Source organism: Coturnix japonica, chromosome 5, assembly GCF_054131305.1.
Source record: "Coturnix japonica strain WE chromosome 5, WE-NBRP24, whole genome shotgun sequence".
Lineage (NCBI taxonomy): Eukaryota > Metazoa > Chordata > Aves > Galliformes > Phasianidae > Coturnix > Coturnix japonica.
This window is the reverse complement of record NC_140667.1, coordinates 10,887,687-10,910,343: the sequence shown is the minus strand read 5'-3', so window position 1 is coordinate 10,910,343 and position 22,657 is coordinate 10,887,687. Positions and strand designations below refer to the sequence as shown.

Here is a 22,657-nt window from a genome sequence, read left to right as displayed (position 1 = left end):
CTTCCCTTACATTAGTGAGATACGTGTATGTTGAGCCAATTCCTAGAGTAAATCTTAATCTTCAGCCCTTGGGTGCTCCATCAGATGTACTTCAGGTCCAAAGCTGTACCTCAGGTTTGGCTTGCATTTTGAGCTGGAAACTAAGCAAACACTGAAGCAACCTCTCTATAGATCACCTCAAATTTAGTCCCTAAAATCTTTCTCTTAAGAATCAGAGCATAGATGTTATACCAGATTCTTTGGGTGAAATACTCTGCTCTGCCTAGGCTACTTGGTGTCTGTTTTAGCATGTAACATCATTGCTGACAACATGGACTTGGAGGAATGCTATCCTTCAGGAGCTCATTACTCCCATTGAGAAGACAAAGATGGGATAGCAGTGTCTCTTCTTCTGCAGCTGCATCTTGCCAAGGTAACTTACACATCTTCAGACCCTCACAACCTTTCAGAATGCCACTTTCAGCTGCTGATGCAAGGAGTAGGAAACAGCAGCCTTGGTATTTGTTTAAAATTCAACAAGAGGCTCACCAGACGTAGAAGCAAGGAACTGAAAAGTGAAAGCAGGCTCTGCGCCAAATGCAGCTTGGACACAGAACCAGACTGAGAGCGTTTTCCAAAGGCAAAAGAGAGCTAATGTATGGAGGTGAGGCAAGAGGCTGAGGGACACTGAGACAGCCCTGAACTCTCACCTGCTCTTGCAATGACTGCACAGCTCCTGTCTCAAAGCCTCAGCCCGGTTTCAGAAATGGGATTCACAGTCTCAACCTGTTCCTGGTACGTAAGGAATGCTTATCGACAACTGCTAAGATGTCTGCAAGCTTTTCAGCTGATAGAAGTATCTGCATCCTTCTGCACAAGTGTCTGTCATTCTCTTTGTGTTGTGTGGCAGATCTGGGCTTAGATGCCATTTGATCTTGCCAGTAAAATCTGCTGCTCTTTGGTATCATAATGAGAAAGACTTGGGAAAGAGAATTCAGCATTGATGAGTCAGAATTCCAGGCTTAGCTCTCTAGTGAGCAATAAGCAGTTTGTGCCACGCTAATGCAATGGGAGTGAGTAAAATCACACGTCAATCCAACTGCAGTATGTGCAGGTATTATAGGAAAGCAACGACTTGACCAAGCTTTCCCCTTCATTTCTATCCCCTATTCCCTGTTGTGGTGCTCAGGGCTATGATTTAGTGTAGGGTTGTTAGACTTAGGGTTCTGGTTAGGCTGAGGTTGGACTTGATGATCTTCGAGGTCTTTTCCAACCTGGGTAATTCTATGATTCCTGTGTCCTTTGCCTCTATCACCTTGCACACACTTTTGTGTCTCCCAGCGGACACACAGTGTTTGTTGTAAAACGTTTTTCAAGCGAGTTACGCCCTTTCCGTAAACTCATTACAATTCATCGCTGTTACCGATTACTAATAGCGTTAAAATAACAAGTGACGTACTGAGCAAACTGCCGTAGCAGTTTCCTGTAGGAAATAGGCACGTAGAGTTCATTTGCATCCAGATCCGTATCAGACCAGCGGTTGTTATAGGGCTGCACCCCCGCCCCATTACAGCCCCCTCTGAGGGTCCATAGGGGCAGCGGGCGGTGGGCGGGACCAATCAGAGGCCGCTCCGGAAGAGCCTCGCTCTGGGCCGGAGCTCACAGCCGACAGCCAATCAGAGCGGAGGGAGAGGAGGGCGAGGTGAGCGGGCCCGCGTGCAGCGCTGCCTATTAAAGGGGGCCGGGCGGGTGCGCGCGGCTCATTCGCAGCTGGCGGCGTTGCGTGCAGGAAGCGGCGGGCGGAGATAAGGCAGTGTGAGAGCCCCAACGGCCCCAGTGCCGCCATGAAGACCAAGTTCTGTAACGGCGAGGCCGACCCCTCTCCTCTCGGGCTCCTCCTGAACTGCGGCCCAGGCTCCGCGGCCGGGCAGCCCCCCTCCCCGCTGTCCCACGGCGGCCCCGACGGGAAGGACCCCGGGGCGGCGGGTAGAGGCGGCGGTGCCGTGAGCCCGGCCTGCCCCGTGAGCCCGGCCTGCCCCGTGAGCCCGGCCTGCCCCGTGAGCCCGGCCTGCCCCGTGAGCCCGGCCTGCCCCGTGAGCCCGGCCTGCCCCGAGCCGCCGCCGGCCGACGAGGAGCCGCCGCTCGACCCCCGCACTCGGCGCAAGGCCTATCTGTGGTGTAAGGAGTTCCTGCCCGGGGCATGGCGGGGGCTGCGGGAGGAGCAGATCCGCATCAGCCCCATCAGGTCAGTGCGGGCGGGGAGGGGCGGGGCCGATTCTCCGAGCTGTTTCTTTCCTCTCTCCTCGTTTTTGTTTCTTTTTTTTTTTTTCCTCTTTATTTCCCTTCCGAAACCCGGGTACCTGTACCCTCGTGTGGGGATGGGGGGGTTGCGGTCCCTTCTATCCCCGCTGCGGTGCTGCCATGGGCGCTGGTGACTCAGCGCGATGACAGCTGAGGGAGGCGGGTGGAAACGGGGGTGTCTTCGGAGCGCTGTGCGAGAGCCTCGTCTTTTCTCCTTGCTGATTAAGTCATCTTCATGTGTGTGTGTGTGTGTGTGTGTGTGTCCCGGTGCCCCATCGTTCTGCCAGACCCGAGGTGTTTGCACTTGTTGTATCAGATGACAGCGCTGAGAATGACCCGGGTTGGAAGGGACCTCAAGAATCATGTAGTTCCAACCCCCCTGCCTGGCAGGGCCACCAAACATACACCTTTACTAGATCAGGTTGCCCAGGGCCCCGTCCATCCTGGTCTTGAACACCTCCAAGGACGGGGCACCCACAACCTCCCTGGGCAGCCAGTCCTCCTTAGTTTGCCTTCCTAGTGCTTATGGGGGATTTTTGATGCACGCAAAAAAGCCCCGTGTGTAAATACCCGCTGTTTAGCAATAACTGGGTATAAGCAGTTGGTAAATGTCACCTGACCACCTAAAGAACCTGAAGGTGCACGAGACTATAGGACCCATTGGGATCCATGCACCAGTTCTGAGGGAACTGGTGGGTGAAGCTGCTCTCCATCATATTTGAAAGGTTATGGCAGTCTCTGATGTTTCAAAGTGAGTGCGATTGGCTTATACTCTTAAATATATTTAAAGTCAAGCGATTAATTGAAATCTGGCACAGACAGCCTGAGGACGGGCTGATGTTTCAGAATGGGTTAAGCTGTGGGATTTGGTGGTATTTTGGCCCCTATTTCTTTGAGAGCTAAGGAAAACAAGCAGTCAGTCAGAACACAGGTATAAGTGAACCTGACTGCTGTGGCTGTGATCCTGCAAGGCAATGGATGTATTGCATTGCAAATAGGTGACCCTTCTGCAAGGGCTGACCCTTCGGTAGTTTGAAGTAGGCTACCTTTTAATTTCCTTGGTTAGAGGTAGCTTTTCAGTGCTGGAGTATATAAAGCTGCTGAGGCTTCTGTTGAATGGAGTTCAGCCTGAGTAGTTCACTGCCCTTGTTTGTCTGGAGGGGTCCAAGAGAAGGATTTCTGGACTTCCACACACTGTATGCAGGCAGGGTACGTTTAAATAACATGAATAATGAGGCAGAAACTCAGTTCATAAGATCTACTGGAGAGAAGAACTAAACAATACTGCGTGTTTATCTCTGCTACTTAAATACCGACGTTTTCATTCAGGGTCTTGAAGATCTTTCAGAAAGCTGGCTGGCACGGTTTCAGTGAAGCCAGAAGTGTAGCTGGTAGAACTAACCAACGTTCTGATTGCCTCGGAGCGGTTGGGCTCTGATCTTCATTTGATACCCTTTCCATCTGTCTGCCTTTCCTACCTGCTCACCCCCGTGGCTCAGTTACTTCATATGATTTCCCTAAACATCCCATTTTGAATGCCTGCCAAGCCACCTGGTTCTCTTCTGGCTGCTTTCTTGTGCGCATTGTGCAGCTGCTGTTTTACCCTCTTTTCTCAGTTATTTTTTTCCCCTTCTCAATCATTGGCTCTCAGTCTGTAATCCAGCCCTGATTCTATCAGGCACCTCCTAGTGGATACATACCAAGTCATCCCATTTCTTGGTGGCTCTCTCTGAAAAGTCTTCCCGACTTCCCAGAGGGGTTGTAAGAGAACCCAAATAACCATTTAAAAAAGCATTAAGGTGAGTGTCAGAATGGGACTGAGAACTATCGTTTGTCCACTGCGTTTTGGATCGAGATGAGTAGATCAGTCGTAAAAGGTGTGTTAGTATGTCTCCAGTTCATAGCAAGTGAACACTCATCCACATTAGCAAATAATTAGCAAATAATCCATACCCTTCTCTTTGTAGAGGCGGCCTCAGCAACATGCTGTTTCAGTGCTCACTACCTGATTCCATTGAGACAGTTGCAGATGAACCACGCAAAGTCCTGCTGCGCTTATATGGTGCAATCCTGCAGATGGTGAGTCCATGGAGTGCTTTGGGAGCGGGAGGGCTTCTGTAGTTGAATTGAGATGTGTTTGGAGATCTTCATCTGTGACACGCTGCTGTGTTATCCTTTTGGGCATGTGTTTTAGTGGCAGCAGGGTAGAAGGCAGTGCTCTTTATAGTGTGTTATTGTCTAGAACTTACACTCCTTTCTACGCAGATCCTGGCTGGCGTCTATCAGCTGAAGACTCATTTGCTGTCCGTTTGATCAGTAATGCTTTGTTTATGGTGTTAAGTTTGGACTCTGGCGTTCTAGAAACATTATTAAAATCTGCTTCTGTGTAGTGACGTAGGACTGGCATCACTAGCAAGATTGCAGAGGACTAAAGCATTTAATTTCAACCTTAGGAGGGCTTACAACTGAGATTAGTTGTTGTCAAACTTAACTGATGCAGTGCTCAAGCAATTAATTAAAGACCTCGTGGATAACTGTGCTATGGGAAGATGTGGTCTATAGTGTTTTACTAAAGATGATGCACAAACATCAATGCCATATGGCCATCTCATTCCAAAATACATTTTCCCAAGTGTTTGATGGGCCCCATAGCCGGCATAAAAGCTTAACAAGATGTTTATCAAACACTTGTGCTATTCCTTATTTACGTCAGTAAAAAACAGTAAAATATAAACAGCACTGAAATTTGTCAAACCTTAAGAGAAATGGTTGGCAAATCAGTTTGAACCTGTAGGAAAATTTTGTAGGGATGATCTCTACTAAAGCTTACAGGCTATTACTGTAGGGCTGTATGGCAGATCTTGTCTTATCCATCTCTGCTATAGACATTTGATTACACTGCTGTAAATCACCATAAGTGTTCAGCCTTATGAAAAATGGCAGCTTCATAAAATGATGTTTGGATATTGACAATCGTTTCTATTTGACATAGAGGGCCTGGCTTCATTATCTGTTAATTTGTGATATTTTCTAATAGTTGCTTGCTTTAGGAAAACTGATCCAATATCTGCAGGATATTCACTGTTCTGGAAATTTTAGTCCATTTTTCCTGCATCTGCTGCTTTACCCAAGCTGACCATCAAAAATCTCATTGGATGCTGTCACTTAACTGGCTCATGAGTGTTTTTATGTAACGTGAGATGTAGACTTTACCAGATATAATGTAAAAGATTCCAGTGATTTGAAATAACACGGAGCATTTGGCTACACTACCGTATGCGTGCTGGGAAAGTTCAACAAGAAGTGTGTAAAAGTGGATTCATTCCAGTTTAAATCATCGGTACTTTGGCTTAAGAGAAACCAAAAATAAAGGGGGTGGGGGGATCTGGGTTGAGGGGGGGTAAGGAAAAACCCACAAAAACCTGGAGAAACTGTTTCTGCCGAGACTAGGATTGGCGATACCATTTTTTTTTCATAATTATTAATGGCTTTAATGCAGTACTGACTTGATATGTAGAAGCCTTCAGTAGGAACATGGGCTGTGAAACTTAATGTAGTGATAGAACTTCTGTTGCCCAAGAGCATGAAGAAATGCAGTGTCCCCCCCCCGCCCCCATCACCCTTTTTTCTTTTATAAAGGAAAAGTAGACTCTAGTGTTTGGTCGCCCTTCTATTCCCTCAGGGTTTTTCTCAACTTGTCTTTCCCGTGCCCCTATTTGCTGAAGAAATCAACAAAACTGGGGGCTCTAAAATCAGGGCACTAATTTGGTTTGAAAATTGAAAGTGTGTTCATAACTTTCTAACCTTTCTGCTCTTGGTGTTGAAGGATCTTTTGAGATGTCTAACTTCCTTTATTTCCCTAGTGGCAGTGAAATGACTGCTCTTGTTGGTGCAGTTCACTAAAGGTTAAGTAAGCAGAGAAAGTCCCAAGGTAAAACTTTCAGATTGCATTGAGGTTCACAATTTTTTGTCAACAAACATTTGTCTCTTCCAGCCCCTGTGCCTTAAATGCAAGTTAAAATATAAGCAAACTGTTTTATTGGGGGTATTTTGAAAACCTGACTTAAGATTCTTATGGATTTCAGCGTGGCTTAAGCAAAATCTTATGACAAGCCTCTTGTCATGAGTGAGTGATCCTTTGTTAATTATGTCACTTGAGTTTAAAGCCCTGTAGAAATTAAGGGACACCGCTTAAGTTGAGTTTTGAGACCTTAATGCTAAAATGGAGACTTAGTTCTCAATGGCTTATCCTTAACTGACGCTGGGTATTAGTAGTTAGCACTCACTTTTTGAGTCATTCTAGTATGTTTCAACTCTCGCCCACCTCGTTTTCTGTTGCAATTGGAGCACAAAGCAGTGATATCAGCTCCTCTTGTTGTCCCTGTAAGTACTGCGGATCTGTAGCAATCTTCACCAAATTAATACTGATATAGCTGACCAATTAAAGTGATATTTTGGAATAGGGTAGAAGTGAAAAGTAGGTACTCTGTACTAACTTGAGTAAATAATGCTGACGCCATCATTTTCTTTTGAGCCACCTTTGAAAGGAACCTTTTCTGCAGTTTGAAAATAGCCCCAGTTTGCTTATTATGAATCTTGGAAGACACAAATGTCAGTACATGAAACTCATCCAATAGAAGCCATGCCAGTTGGCTAAAGCTGCCACGCAGGGAAGGCTTTGTGCCTTCCTCTGTCATAACTGATATGTTAAAGCCAGTTTTTTTGTGTGTGTGCATGAATGTTTTGGGGGGAGCTGGGGGGAGATGAATGGAACTAGCACGGCCATTGTTACCAATGGTCGCACTGGCATGGATGTTTAAAAATCAAGGACTTCTCTTGAGTATATCCTTGAGCAGAACCATTTTTTTTTAAGACAAGAATTCATGCTTGTGACAGGTTAAAAGTACTAACCACATTAAAACTCAAATGTTTGAGGCACAATGCAGATATGTCAGCCATTGGAAAAAGGGAAACGTCTTACTCTGCTTCTCTTATTCTCACTCCAGCTGAGTAGCTAAATTTAAAGAGGAGCATTGAAAATACGACTTCCTCATTGCAAAATGACCTGAACTGTTGGCTAAATTCAGTTGCAATGACTAAAGCAAAAAGTTCTCCATTTAATGCTCAGACCTCAAGATTGGATCTCATTACAGGTCGCTGTAGTGGTTCTACTTAAATTCAGAAAGAAAAACAAATTCCCACCTCCTAGAAATACCAATAGGATCTCAGCGTATGTTAGAGCCAACAAAAGAAAAGCCCAAATTAAGGTGGATTTATTTGAAGTTCACCTACCAAAAGGTAAAATGGTGATTGATTCCCATTCTTTTACATGTGTCAAAAGAACCTCGAACTCTGTTTCACTGGGACTCTGTTAACTTTGCAATAGCTAAAAGCAAATCTTACATAGAAATGAGGAAAAACAAAGCCATATACCATGTACATCTCTGGTCTCTCAGCTTCTCTGTGAGCAGATGCAGAATGAGTATAAATGGTCGCCACTGTTCTGTGGCAAATCCTTTTCCATACCTGCCTTGATGCCTTTTATTTATTTTTTTTTAACTAAATAAAATGCAGACTGCTGTGTAACTGTAATTATCAACGTCTTCTGTGGTTGTTGGTGTCCATGTCTGTTTGTAGCATGGAGTAACTACAAATCCCTGGCACTGGCAGACGGCTTGAAAGAAACCAAACACCTCTTACGGGGATATATTTGTGTTGGGTGGCGTTAAGGGTGTTCTGGGGGTAATGTACCACTTTAGTTGTATATGCATGTGTTCTCTGCTGCAGGCTTGCCCATGCGATCGTGCCTAGAGCACTCTGGTTTCCAGGTGACAGACACGATTCACGGTATAGTATGAGATCTCTGAAGTTGGAGCGTTCTCTACAGCTTTCATTTTCTTTAGTACTGGATGTCAATGTTTAAAAATAAGGCTTAAGTAGCACCAGCTACTGTCTGTGCTTCTGAATGTTTAGAGCAATAACAAAACCTCAAAATATTGCCCCTTCCTTTCCTCTGCTCCCTCACAAGAGAATGGAAACTTGAAATGAAGAGGATTAGAGAAGTCTTTGTGGCTTTTGAACAAGAATTCCTACTTCGAGTCCGACATGTGTTTAGATACAAGGACTTTCTAATTACTGTGTATCTCCAGGTCTAGCAGGGGATCAGTGATGAAAGGCAGGTAGGCTCTCGGGAGCGGGAATAGTCGCTGCTGAATCTAAAACTGTTTGCATTCCCACCCTGTTCAAATAAATGTCCTTTGCCAGCTTCTAGAATTAGAAAAAGCTTCCCCTGCTTCCATAACTTCTCAGTCAATTCATTGTGGTGTTGTAATTTCTTGGGATGTGAAAATACTGCAGTACAATGATTTATTCCTGCTTGGAAACAACTGAAGCAGATTATATGCAGGGAAGTGGAGTTAGTTTGTAAGTTCTACATTTGCAGGCAGAGCTTGCAGTTACTTTGGGGAAAAAAAGGTACAAATTGCTCCCCCTCTACAGAGTTCTTCCATCAAGCATCTTTTTAGATATAATTTGTCTTTTGATTAAAAAAGAAATAAATATGGGGAGCTAGGGAGAATAGAGAGAAAATGCTGGAAGAACTCCACTCTCTGCATCAAATTGCCAGGTGTGTAAACACAATCTGGTTGTCTTCTAATCACAGATAATGCAGAGTGTCTCCCCTTTTAGGACTTTGATCTCGTACCTGAAATGTACTGCATTTAATTAATTTCCATGATCACTGAACCTCATAGTGGACTATATACGGCTTTTTGTTGTCTCTGTGCATTTAGCTGTCCTCTGTAACTAAAATCTAGCAAGGTTTCTGCATTTGATGAACAAATATTTAAGTAGTTTGTTCTCAGAGATGTTGAGCACGTGCCCATTCTTAGTTGATATTTCTGTTTGGAAGGACTGATTTAAAAACCTCTAGAGGTTATTTAATCCTTCTATTTGAATAAATAAAATCTCCTCATTGCTATGAAAGTAAATAGCTCCCAGAACTGGGTGTAAGTTGGAGCGTGCTAGTGGGGTTAAAAAGAGAAAGAAACAACACCTGAAGTTTGTAATGTTCAAGCCAAGAGGGTGAGCTGGTTATGTAGATGAATATCTATGTGATGGTATCTCATGATTTGAGATGTTTGGCTTTGAGCCGCTTCTCTCATAGATGATTGTGTGGACAAAATCAAACCCTAGTGCTTGAACATCCGTTGAACTCTTATAGAGTTTAACTCTTAAATTTCTGTTATGTGAAATTGCGTCCCGCTTCACTTCATTCATATTGACTACCTGTACTGGAGACTTTGCTAGTTTTAGCCTGAGTACATGGCCACTTGTGAAGACTGATCCTCTCCAAGCTCCCATTCCTATCTACAAGTTATTTGCAAGTTACTTTGCATTCATCTGGACACTAATGCTATATGCTGAGGGAACAGAAAAGAGGAAGGGGTCCTGCAGAAGTCTCCTTTTCTGATGACTCTGCAGTAACATCCCTAACTGCCTCCTTCTAATGGCACATTGGCTGCCATTGGGATATCTCCGACGCAAATTTGAGGTGGACTCCTTAGAACTGGCCAGCTCTTTACACGTGCCTTCTGTAAAGTGGCCACCAGTTCAGGTTCCAGGAGAAAGCCTAATCTGCTTACCTTCTGATGAACTGAGCCATTCTGAGAGCACCATTAATCAGGAAAGACTCCTGGATGGTGAGTAACTTTCTGACTGTTCAAGAAAAATCTGTAAGATGCAATAGTGGTATTGATGTAGGCCATGCTTGTTCAGAGAAGCTCTCTGTATATTACTTTAAAGTGTAGTTACACATTTAGCGTTTAGTGAATGCGTTTTGACTTTATTATAATTTCCTCAAAAGGAATATAAACTAATAGTAGTCTTCATATTGTCTCGTTTTAAGCTTAGTATCTTAGTGGAATGGGAAGTACTTGCTGAAAGACCATCGATTCATGTTAACTGTATTTCTTCTATAGCTTCTGAAATAATGTAACTGAATAGCTTGTGTAAATCGTTAGCTTGTTGTATTGTACTGAAGACAGCTGGTGTTGCTTAACTGTATCCTGTTAAGTTCGTATTTCCACCCGTTCTGGACATGTTAGAACGTTGGAACAGAAAGGTACGCACACGGTTCTGTGAATCACACGATTCATTCAGAGGGTGGAGATGCAGGCTGCCTTCATGGGCCTCTAAACTCAGTCTGGTTTAAACAGCCTATGGTGGAATTGCAACATAAAGTAGCAGCCACAAACTATCGCTAAATCTAAGCAAATATTTGCTTTCTCTTCTCCTTACCTTCAGACTTTTAAAGGACAAGACTTTTATTATGTATTGAATTTTAAATGTGTGGCTCTATTAAAAGCATGTGCCACTGAAGGTGGGGTTGCTGAGGGTGTGATTTGGTGCTCTGAAGCTGCTTGTCGACAAGCCCAGCACAATACGTTTTGCATGGAGTTGGTTAAAGCTTTGCTTGTATATTGCAGTTCTTGCTGATACGTCTTTAGCTTACATGGACATTTCATTTGAAGATAAATCCTGGGTTTGCATACTGAGTGATATGTGCATGTTAACAGCTTGGACAGTTTATGGTAAATAAGGAAATGGTAGCCAAAAGAATTTAGGAATAAAACAAAAACACATTTAAAATGAGGTAATTACAAGTGCTTTATGAGCTTTACCAATAGTCCTTCAAAAATTTTCATGTAAATTACGTAGTTTATCTCTTAAGTGTTTTAGCTGCAAGACGAACATCATCCCAGATGTCATTCAGAGGGACTTAATTTTTTCTTAATTAAAAGCACATATTTAAGCTTGTGACACATTGAAATGCACTTCTGAAATACTAGGAAACACAAACACCTGAAACCCATCTCCTGGGCTCTTTACAGGAGTGGGCTGGTCTCAGTGGCACATCCTTTTTGAAAGGTTTTGGAATTGGTGGAAAAATACTGTGGTCAGAGGTCAGGTGGATGCTAGTGCTGTAGTTGTCACAGATCAAGACACTGTTGAGACATCTAGTTAACTGTAGCTGGCACTTCTACTCCCTTTGTTCTGGTGGTTGCAGGTTAATCATGTTAAATTTCATCTTCTCATTGTGTTTGTGCTTTTTCTCATTCATAGAGGTCCTGTAATAAAGGAGAATCAGAACAGTCTCAAAAGGAAAATGACTTGCAAGTAAGTTAATAAGTTTGCTTACTTAACAGAAACAGGGAAATACCATGAGTCTGCTTGCTCTGAACCAGCAGTCAGTCTGCCTGCTGTCTGAGCTGTGTTGTTAGAAACTGTGGAAAGTAAGGAAGAAAACACATCTATTTGCTCATAGAAGTGATGCAGTGATGGGAGCATCTGTGCATAGTTTGGAGATATTTAAGTATTCTACATTAACTCTCCAACTTCAATAGAGATGGTTTTGTACCAATTCTTGCCCTTGTAACTACTGAAGCAGGGCCCTTCTTTCTGTGCTAGAGGAGAATCTGAACTCTACCTAATCCCTACTCTACAATCAATAGAACTTAATTCTTGTGGGGAAAGTATATGGAGCTAGGGAGTTCCTTTTGAACACAAAGTGGTTTTGATTAGCTTTGTGCTTGGATCATCAGCATTCTGCAGACTTTAGACTGCTCGTGTTTGGAACCGTTTCTGCTCATCCAGCACAATGTCTGGCAGAGTGCAAATTTTTATAGTCATCTGAACAGAATTTGGTAGCTCAGATTTTTTACCTTGGCAGTGTTTCTCCTTAGGGTAACATTGCAGCTTGTTAACCAGATGGTTTGCTTCTTACACGTTATCATTTTACTGTCACTTTTCAGTTCTGTAAAGGCTTTGGTGGTGATTAAGGAGGAGTCCATATTTCTCAAGTTTAAATGCTGCTTTTTTCTTGTATTGTTTTTGCCTCCTGAGAATCTGAAATGGCTCAAGTGTTTTCCTGGGGAGTAGAACTCAACTCAACTTAAACTCGTTTTAAGATATTTGCTTTTGAATGTCTGCTTTTGAAGTCCAGGTGAAATTTCAGTGAAGTCAGAGGAGCTGCCCTTGTTCTCAAGTGGCCGATCTTATGGCAGGAGGAGTTCTTTTGCAACTCCATTCAAACCTTTGTCTTTTAAGTGCCAGGTCTGAGAATGTTCAAACTCAAATGTTCTCCTCCTTCTGCATTTGGGTGATGTTTAGCCATATTCCTATCTCGAGGCACATCTTTCATGGAGACATGCAGCTGTTCTTATTAAAACTGCTGAAACAACATTTAGAAACTTGCAAGCGTAGCTGTGGGTTAGTTTAACGTTCTGCATTTTCGTCTATCATAGATAATTAGGATGAGGCAGACCCATAACAAAAGTAACCAAAATGGTAATCTCTCTGATTGCCACTCCTGATGCATTAAGGGAATCTTAATGAAGATCAGATATAGGATGAGTAAAAAACATGCCCCCCTTTGGACTCGGCTATTAAAGGTTTGATTTGGGGTTGTAATCTATGGATAAAGGGCTATAGAAAAACACTAGGATTGTCAGCTGTTCTAGAGCTTATTTATGTTGATGGCAATAAGAGTTTCTTTGACTTAGGATTAAATGGTGGGATAAAGGTAGGTGTGTTCAAGGAATGCTTAAGCTTGAATTCAGGGGAAGAAGAATACTTCTCTTGCAGAAAGTGCATCTACAGGACTGGGGATTTATAGGTTATCTTCACAGATGATCAAATATCTCAATTATTCTTCATGTATAAAATAATTCTTTTTATTCGGCACACGCAGTTATCCATGTATCCTGAATTCTCTTTTAATGAGCTGTGAAATCAAGAAGGTAACATCTTAGTGGGCACGGCCAACAGTATTGCTGTGGTGACGCTTTTAAAACACCCTTGTGTTGTACCAGCAACACACAGGTTCAGTGTCTGTTGGCATTGGGGTAGATGTTTAATAACGTACATCATTTGCTTTTCTTTTTGGTGCTTGGTGTTAGGCTTTAGAACTTCCACATCTATGGAGCGAAGTGCACATGAAATGATATCACGTGTCTTTTTGGTGCATTAGTTCTGCCTCAGCTGAGGTAGAAAAATAGCTGAGGGTATGGATTTATTGCATTCACATGAATGCAATAAATCTGAAACTCTTAAGCCTTGATGGGCTCTTCATTTTTTTTATTGAAGTGAATACTTCAGAATGTGGTTATTAGTCTTTGCTGCGCTTCAGAGTGAAATGCTGCACATTCCTGAGAGTGCATCAGTGCAACGAGATGTAGGATGGTAATTAAAAAAATTAGCTGTGAAACTGCTTGAAGGTTGCTGAAGAGTAGAACCTGAATACAAAGGGTTATCTGCTGTCTGAGACTGCAGGGAATATTGTCATACAAAAGGCTCTGTAGTCCAAAATGCCTGAAAGCTTTTCTTGTTTGGGGCTTTGGTACTTAGGCTTGTTAGTATCATGGGTCAGGTTTTGAGGTGAGCTGCTCAGATATCAGCAGAGTTCATAAACATCTTGAATGTAAGTGCAGCTGGATCCCTGGTGGCATCGTTGCTAGATTTATTTTATGGCTTCAGCTGTAGAAATAATCTACCAAGAAAGCTGTCCTTCAGTGACTTTAACTGTGTTTTTGAGATATGCTTTGTATAAAGAAACCTGCTGGCCTATGATTGTTATGGGCTGAGTTTATTGATGGAAAGGAAACCTCATGAAGGCTGAGGTATGTTTGGACTTAGTGAAGGAAGAGTGTCACGTCCTGACTGGGAGTTTAAATTATTCTCTCCTTTTAATAAATAAAGGAGGAAGGCCTAAAATGTGCTTAGTAGAAACAAATCCTAATTCATTCTTCCGAATGAAAAGCTGGTTATTTCGGTCACTCACTTCATTCGCTTGCCTGATTAAACTGTCCTTTCATGAGATACTGCTCCAAATTGTGCTAAAATCACTAAGAATAATATTTATAGTTCCTGTGATGCATTTCAGTAGGATCAACTCCTTCGGGATGTAAATTTGCAGAGTAAATTTGGGGAGGAGAGAATAGTTTGGTTCTTGCATAGTCTTCCTTAGTGCTGACCCATGGAAGGGTATCCAAACTGTACTTGTTTCCTCCCCACTTTCAGACTTGTTAAACTTTTCTGGAGGCATCACATCATGTTTTGATATATATTTATTGTTTAATTAATATAAATTTATATTTAATTTTTATTTTTCAGGGGGCAGAAGCCATGGTTTTGGAAAGTGTTATGTTTGCCATTCTTGCAGAGAGAGCTCTTGGCCCAAAGCTGTATGGAATCTTTCCACAGGGGAGACTAGAGGAATTTATTCCCGTAAGTCCTGTTTGTGATTAGTAAGTGGGCTGGTAGTTGTTTTAATTGATCGTGACAAGAAGGTCTCTGAACTGCCCAGAGAAGCAGGGATGTGGGAATGGAACACTTGGCAGTCTGCAGTAATTGCTAGCTGTAATTCAATACAGTTACAGTGGGTGTTGGAGAGCCCAATTATGGCTCTTGCCAGGGAGAGATATCTAAAAATTCCTCAGCTGTAGCAGAGACTAATAAACGAAGATAAAAAGCTTGTTAGATACCAAACATAGCGCTGGAAGCTATAGAGTAACACTTTCCTTTAAAAGCAGTGAGCGCAAATGCTTTTGATGTCCTTAAATATTTATACTCCGTCTGCTTTGAGGGTATTCTTGGTGTGAGATTTGATATTCCCCAGGTCTTGATCTAGAGCAGAGTTGATTAAGTCATAAGTAAGATGGTTTAGCTAACTCAGCTTTTCAAATACAGTTTATCAATTTAATTTCGTACTGGGGGGCTGAGGAAAAGTGTGTTGCTTAAGTGCTGACTCCTTCTTGTGCTCATCTTTCTCACTTAACTGTATTTAAAGAATACTGTACTTTATTACAGAGCAGGAAACTAAGTACTGAAGAACTAAGCTTGCCTGACATATCTGCTGAAATAGCTGAGAAGATGGCAGTATTTCATGGCATGAAAATGCCATTTAATAAAGAACCTAAGTGGCTGTTTGGGACGATGGAAAAGTAAGTTATGCATTATTTGAAGTACATGAACAAGGTGGCTTGTTGTAAACTTGATATTTGGAACGTTCTTCCTAACTGAGTACTCAAAAGCCATTCCTCAGTTATCTGATGATCTTAAATTAGTTTGGGGGAAAGGGGAGATGTATTTTCTTCAGCCTTTATTTTTAAACTTCCTTGATTTTAGTTAAGTTTAATGTTAATGTGGGAAGATGTTTATTTATTGGCATAAGCTCTGTACTGTTATCTTTATTTTTTAATAGGTATCTAAATCAAGTGCTGAGGATAAAATTTACTAGAGAATCCAAAACTAGGAAACTGAACAAGCTCCTCAGTTACAACCTAGCCCAGGAAATGAAAAATCTAAGGTAGGCTTATCTACAGCTATCTTCTAGTTCTCAGTTCTAGTATCAATTTGTGTATTTGTTGAAGTACATTGTAGAGCATAATATCCTACATTCATTTCACTTTACAAGCTGGAGATTTTGTGGTTCTGTAGTCAACCTGTGCATAGTATTACTGCAAATTAATAAAATCACTTGCTTAAATCAGATGCTGATCAGTAAAGTCATACTTTTGTTCTGATCTTATGCTCATAATAAAGAAAACCTGTTAGGCTCTTGTTAGAAATAAATAGCACTTCAAATTCTTATAACGAAGCCCATCCTTTACTTAGAAGTTGAACTGAACTTAGTGCTGTATTACTTACAGTCTCTTTTATTGCTGTTTCCTAGAGCTATGCTTGAGGCTACTTCATCACCAGTTGTATTTTGCCACAATGACTGCCAGGAAGGTAAGATGGCCTTGTTCAGTGATGCGTTATTGAGCCTTTTTCCAGTCACTTGTTTGCTCTCTGAGAGGTAGCTGTGTTATTAAGGTACTGCCCTGGCAGCTGATCAGAAGGAACAGCCTGTGCACATGCAGCAGCAGCAAGGCAAAATGCATTGACGTAACAACTGTCTGGGCTAATGAAGAGAATGATTGTAGCGTCATAACTCCAGTTAAGCGTGTATGTAAGCACAGTTAGTACAGGCGTGAGTTTCCTATTAGCACAATCTCAACAGGTGCAGTACTAGGGGAGTTTGGAATACTATAGTGTTTGGACAAGCTTTGAAAGCTAAATTTTCAAGATTTAGGGAGAGTATTTGAAGCAATAGGGAAAATGTAGGTGAATTAGATCTGACATGAAAACAGATCAACACATGGGTAGTGGGCAGAATATAGCAGGAATTAGGATTACACCTAAATCATGGTAGATCATACCAGTAGTAAAACTGTTATCATTTGACTGCAGGCAAGCTTATAAGTTTTCGGTAAGTTACTGTGATAAAGAGATTAGAAAGGCAGATAAAACAATCTCCCTTATGCAGGGAGAGGCTGAGCTTTTCTAAGGTACCTATTGTGCTGCATAGAGGAGCAAAGTGATCATGTCTATGGCTTTCAGGCTGCTGAAAAGCAATTCCTGTCCCAAGTGTTATGTGATCAATGATGGTGCTGTGCAGGTATGAGAGGTGTTGCATAATTTAGGTCTCCAGTGTTATAAGCAATTCAGCAAGGGCTGTTGAGGATAATGGTGTCACCAGGTTTAGCTGCCAGCTGAGCACTGTCTTGGAGAAGCAAGAGTCTTGGGGGAGCAGCTCTTCCCTGCCTGTACAGAAGAAAAATGTTTTGCTTTCTGCTTTTTCAAGACTCATAGTATTTATCTTAACTTTGCAACTCAGCTGTTCCTATCACTCTTTTGTGTAGATATAAGGGATAACTGGGATTATCTGAATGGCATTTTTTTAAGACGCAGTGTGGCTTTTCTGTAATTTCCCTGTGACTGAGTATGCTGTATATATTACATTACATTGCCTTCTATTCTCCTACAATTTTTAGGTAATATCTTGCTTCTAGAAGGCAAAGAGAATTCAGAAAAACAAAAGCTGATGCTGATTGATTTTGAGTACAGCAGCTATAATTACCGGTAAGTCATTTTTTTGTTTTCTCTTGGACAGAAAGATGTATTGCATTTTAAAGGCTAGAATGAGAGCAAGTGATGAGCTGCTGGTTACATCTGTTCCCAATGAGTTGTGTTCTGCCCATAGTGGTGGCCGACAGATGTAACTAGTCAAAACAGCTTTGGTTCTGACAGCTTTGGGTGTAGGCTTAGCAGAGAGAAAACATGGTCACAGATGCTGGAGCGTGCTGGATTGGAGAGCTTGTTCACTTACTGCAGACAGAAGTAATACTAATGCTGATGCTAGATGTATCTGACATAGTGCTAAGGTGTATTGCTTACCTGAGTATTTTATCTGTCTACATGTAGTTGGTAATTTGTTGATAGCTGCCCATCTTATCTACTTGGTTTTAGTGACTTGCAAAGAAGTGGAAGAGAAATGAGAGATGAACTACTTCCTTTAGCAAATACTACAGCACGTTCTACCAAGTAACCTTGTGCTTCTAAACTTGATTAAGCAAGAGCAAATGGCTGGTGTGCAAATAAGGACTATTTCTTTTTCAGAGGCTTTGACATTGGGAATCACTTCTGTGAATGGATGTATGACTACACATATGAGAAGTATCCGTTCTTCAAAGCTAACGTTCTTAAATATCCTTCAAAGAAGCAACAGGTGGGCACATCAGAATAAGTAATAAGCCACTGTCTACAGTCTTCAGATCTTGACTGTCCTTTCCAATTCTAGTTTAGAATTGCTTTTTTCCCAAGCTTTCTTCCAGGTGTAGTAGTTCCTATAATCCTGACAACTTCTGTTTTAAAACTGTACAAAGTGCATGACAGGCATTGAGGGTAGAATTTCTACTGTGTGTTTTTTTCCACTATGCACCACAAAAATGAAATCCAGTAGTTGTGAAGTGCAGCTGTGAAATTAGTTGGCAGTAGCAAAATGTCAGTTGTTGTCCTTTCCTAAACCAGACTTCCAAGCAATTAGTAGAATTGCCCTTAATCTAACTCTGGCACTGTCAGTGTTTGGGGAAAAAAAATGCAGCATACTCAAAAGCCTGCCTAATTCTGAAAGAAGCAAATCTGCTTTGAGACAGGTTTGTAACTTGTTTTGATTACTTGCCTTCTAGCTTCATTTTATCTCCAGTTACCTGTCTGCATTCCAAGATGGCTTTGAAAATCTGAGCAATGAAGAGAAGTCCAAACTAGAAGAAGAAATGTTGCTAGAAGTTAATAGGTAATGTACCTTTCTTGCCTCTGTGATGAAACTGTCATTGATAACTTGCCTCTGTACCTCAGAGAAACTTCAGCCAAGACGATACTAAGCAGTTTCTATATGGTAAAGAACATCCTGTCCACTGCAAGCTTTAGATGTGTGGTGTGCATATAGCAAAGTAAATAAAACATTAGGGAAGCAAATGGAGTTTTGTGCACTACCGTACTTTAAGAAGAAAAGGTGCTGCCACCCACAAGCTACAGCTTGTATTCTATCAGGATACTGAATTCAGTTGGCATACGGTTGGGTGTTGTAGTAAATACAGCCTTGTCATTCCAGGTTTGCCCTTGCATCACACTTCTTCTGGGGTTTGTGGTCTATTATACAAGCAAAGATCTCATCCATTGAATTTGGTTACCTGGTAAGTTCTTTATTATTAATGTTTCATTGAATTAAAGATGTATGCTGTAAGTAACATGTGTTACCTTATCAGAGTAAGTGAAATGGCTGCTCAGTGCAACTTAAAACTTTCAAGTGGAGTTTAAAAAAAACCCCACTCATTTGTTACCAGCTTTTTCTCCTTCATTGTAATGGTAACTCGTTGGATTCTAAGAACTGCAGAAATGACTTTCATTGTAACATAGCCAGACTAGCCGTGCATGTCAGACCTTGCAGTGGGATGACTGCCTTGCAGTGAAGTGATTCTACTGCAGTAAGAGATCCCCTGCAAGACGGAGACAGTTAGTGTGAACTGGAAAAGCGAGTAGTTGCAAAGCACGTGTATAATGTGTTCTTACTCATTGTACAACAATATCAAGGCCCGGTAGCTTCTCTTTCCAGATAAACTGACTGTTTCCCCTTACCGAACATTGAAACAGCAAACAGCCATGTTTCTATGTTCCTTGTTTCTCCAGGAATATGCGTTATCCAGATTCGATGCGTACTTTGATCAGAAGAAGAAACTCCAAGTATGAATGTGGGAGGAGTGGCCTGTTGGTTATTGTATGAAGAGGGCAGCTGGACAGGACTTTCACCGTGCTTAGGCTACTGTATCTGTAACGAAGGTGTCACTGACTTCCAATTCCTTGGAAGGCAGGAGTACAATACTGAAGACTGCATAAAAATGACTTGTTTACAGTTTCATAAGTATGTGGAATGAGATTGAGAGGCAAAAGTAAAATACAACAGTGCAATATCTTAAAATCCTTTTAATCTAGAATTTAATCTAGAAGGTATTTTATATTCTGGGAGAAGCTTACAATTAAGTGTCAATACCACCTGCATCGGAGCAAACAGTGTTACTGTGTTTTCTAGGGGTTTGTTTTCATGATGGCGAGTGTTGCAAGCAGAACAGCTGTAAAGGTGATACGTTGTAGACATTGCCTCTTAATGAGATGGAAAAGCAAAGGTGGCAACTGTTACACTGTGAAGTAGGCTTCAAATCTTACTGTGAGATTAGGTTCAACGTGCCCCGTGAACACTATCTTCAAAGCTGCTGAAACCTCACACCATTTCAACCAGAAAGCAAGGAAACACATTGAAGCCTTGTGCTTTCAAGTGTTATCTGCATATACATGAATGTTACTCTTAAGCTGGTGTGCCTGTGAAGTATGAATGAACTTTGAACTGGACATTCCAAAGGAGTTTGTCTTCAACCGTTCATTCCTCATCCTCCAAGAACATGCTTTAGTCCAGCCTGGTTGTCTCTTAAAGTGCTGCGTCCAGCACAGGGGGTTCTGTGGGCGGTCAGCACTGGGAAGAGTGCCTTGAATGACTCTAGCTACTCCCCAGGCAGCTGGATTGACACTGACAAGACTTCCAAATTGGATCCCATCTTTCTTCTTGGCTGGTGTTGCCTCAGTATGTGGCTGTAAGGAATAGTAGAGCCAAAGACTGCAGAGAACACTTGAGGAAGTCGTTGTTCTGCCCGTCCAATGCTTACCATGGCTTGGGAGGTGCTTTTCTTGTACCTCCGGTTTTCATCATGTTCCAGCAATGCAGTAAAGCAGGGCGTCTCGTGGGGAACAATAACATGTATATTGAAACTTGAGTATAATCTGTGTACATGTCATCAGAAGATTTCTTTAGACTTTTGGGAACTCGTTTATTTTGAACATCATTTGTTGTGCTTTCTAACACACTGTATTATAGATAATAAACTTTTAAGTCTACCCTTTTTTTTTGTTTGTATAGCAAATACTGTTCCAAGCAGTCAAAGAAAATGTGCAGCATTTCATGTACTGTATTGCATAACTTGTAAAAGCTGGCGGTTTATTCTCTAGTACAGAGAATCATTTTGCATACACAATTATTAATGCTTTATAATAAATATAAAAGCACTTGAAAAGATCGCGGTCGATGTTCTTAAGTCTTCTTTGTATCCGCAGGGTAAAACAGTTTCTGGCCTTAATTTGTGCTGGAAATACTTTGGTTCCGCCTTTAAGATAAGCTGGAGTTAAACTTGAGGTTTGATGCTGCGGGATTTCTACTTAAGTGCACCTTTTGCAGTCACTGTATAGGTGAGTACTAATGGTACACTTGAGGAAGAAGGGAAGTTAAAGCAAGTAATGAGAGGTAAAGTGAAGCTTGGTTTAAAGTGTGTTCCTTTAGAGGTAAGCAAGGGTTCAGGTTTAAGAAGTTTTCTGTCCTGCTGGCTGCTCCAAGCAGTTAAAGTGGCAGCGTTCAGGCTGCTAAAAGTTGACAGCATGTACAGAGTTTTACTGGCACGCTATGTGAAGCTTTTGTAGTATGAATATTTGGGTAATTGATAAGGCTGAGGGCTTCGTTTAATGTATGTTACTGTTTTTATGTCTATGTCAGGAATAATTGACTTAGTGTCCACATCACTTTGCAAGTCCAGATGCTGCTGAAAGGACCTGCTTTTAACTGATGAAAATGAGGCTTCTAGTATAAGCGATCCCAGCAAATCCTCATTTCTCAGGAAAAATGTTGACTGTCTTTAGCCTAAGTGCCAGCACCCCTTCTTAGCTGATGTCTTCTACTCAACAACCTCAGTACTGTGGTTTACTGTGGTTAAGCTGCTGGGGGATGCTGTGTTAAATTGCAGTGGCTGGAGATAGGTGCCTTGAGGTAGCACTTTGCTTTCTCTGCAGGCAGCATTCGTGGTAACGTGTCACAGCCTTTTAGGAGCAGTGAAATCACGAGTCTGGCAGACAGAAGCTGACTGCTCCGCCATGGCACGATACAGCTGGTGCTGGGAGCTGGCAGCAGCTGCCAGGCAGCAAAGCACAGCCCTGCATTGTCTCTGCAGGTAGGAGGGTGGAGCACTGTGTGCTGAGCCGGACAAAGAAGAAAGCTTTTAAGGGTTCAGATCCTCCCTGAAAGATCCATGCTGAAGCCATGGTCGAGCTGTCCCTCAGTGCTCAGCAAGGCTGTCCCTGGTGCCTGCTGGGTTCACGTGAAATGGCAAATGGAGCATTGCACCGGAGGTGAATAAATAGCCCTAATGGCTCTGGGCTGAAATGAAGCACAGTGTGCTCTTACAGGGCCTTGGCAGCGAGCAGAAAGGAGCTACTGTGCTGGGTACCCAGGCAACAAAGCTGGTCACTAGCAAACAGCCCACTTGTTTTTTTCCTAATGCGAAATACGCTTTTTATGGCTTTCATTTCCCAAGTAGGCAGAGCCCCTGCAGACTCGGGGTTAAGTGTGATCATATTATAATGCACAAACAAAGACATACATGATGCGTATCTACCAGGCTCATTAAACAGGGATCAGCCACAAAGCCTGGCTACCGGCCAGCCTGCCTGGCATGAATGGCCTGAAAAGACAACTCCTTGAGCAGGCCTTGGTTTGAGTCTCGGACTGACAGAGCACTGTGGTGCTGCTCAGAGGAACAGCCTTGCAGAGTGGGCTGTGCTGTTACCCGTTGGCTATGTCCTGGCGTAGAGAAAGAGGATCTCCCCCTCGGGCAGGGTGCTTAACTCCCGGCTGGGTCAGGAACTGAATGTTTGGAGATGATTGCTCTGTCTGCAATCATCTTGAAAATGTGCTGACCTCAGCTCTGGTGTTTGCCATCTGGAAGCTCTCCATTCCCTTTGCACGTGGGTTTCTCCCCCTGCAACTGAACTTCCTCCTACAGCTCGTCAGGTTTGGCCACGTGAGATTTGTCTTGGCTGCATATACCGAAGGAAAGGGCAGCTCGAATGGACCTTCCATGCTGAATGATCCCCACGAGCCCACCATCCTTCTCTCTAGATC

General features: G+C 42.4%; 1 protein-coding gene across 6 annotated transcripts; it reads left to right on the top strand.

Annotated features, from left to right (window-relative positions):
• The first annotated feature begins 1,823 nt into the window (after positions 1–1,823).
• Positions 1,824–20,787, top strand: CHKA (choline kinase alpha). Of its 6 annotated transcripts, none has more exons than XM_085548363.1 (13): positions 1,824–2,029; positions 2,084–2,224; positions 4,248–4,359; positions 11,404–11,457; positions 14,452–14,565; positions 15,148–15,281; positions 15,542–15,646; positions 16,013–16,071; positions 17,157–17,244; positions 17,782–17,890; positions 18,351–18,457; positions 18,776–18,857; positions 19,351–20,787. In XM_085548363.1, the coding sequence occupies exons 1-13, from the start codon at positions 1,824–1,826 to the stop codon at positions 19,408–19,410; spliced, it is 1,371 nt and encodes a 456-aa protein (XP_085404489.1). In that variant the 3' UTR covers positions 19,411–20,787. The 6 variants fall into 6 exon arrangements, with proteins under 6 accessions (XP_085404489.1, XP_085404488.1, XP_015719290.2 ...); XM_085548362.1 differs by having other exon boundaries at positions 1,824–2,047; XM_015863804.3 differs by having other exon boundaries at positions 1,824–2,224.
• Positions 20,788–22,657: the final 1,870 nt, after the last annotated feature.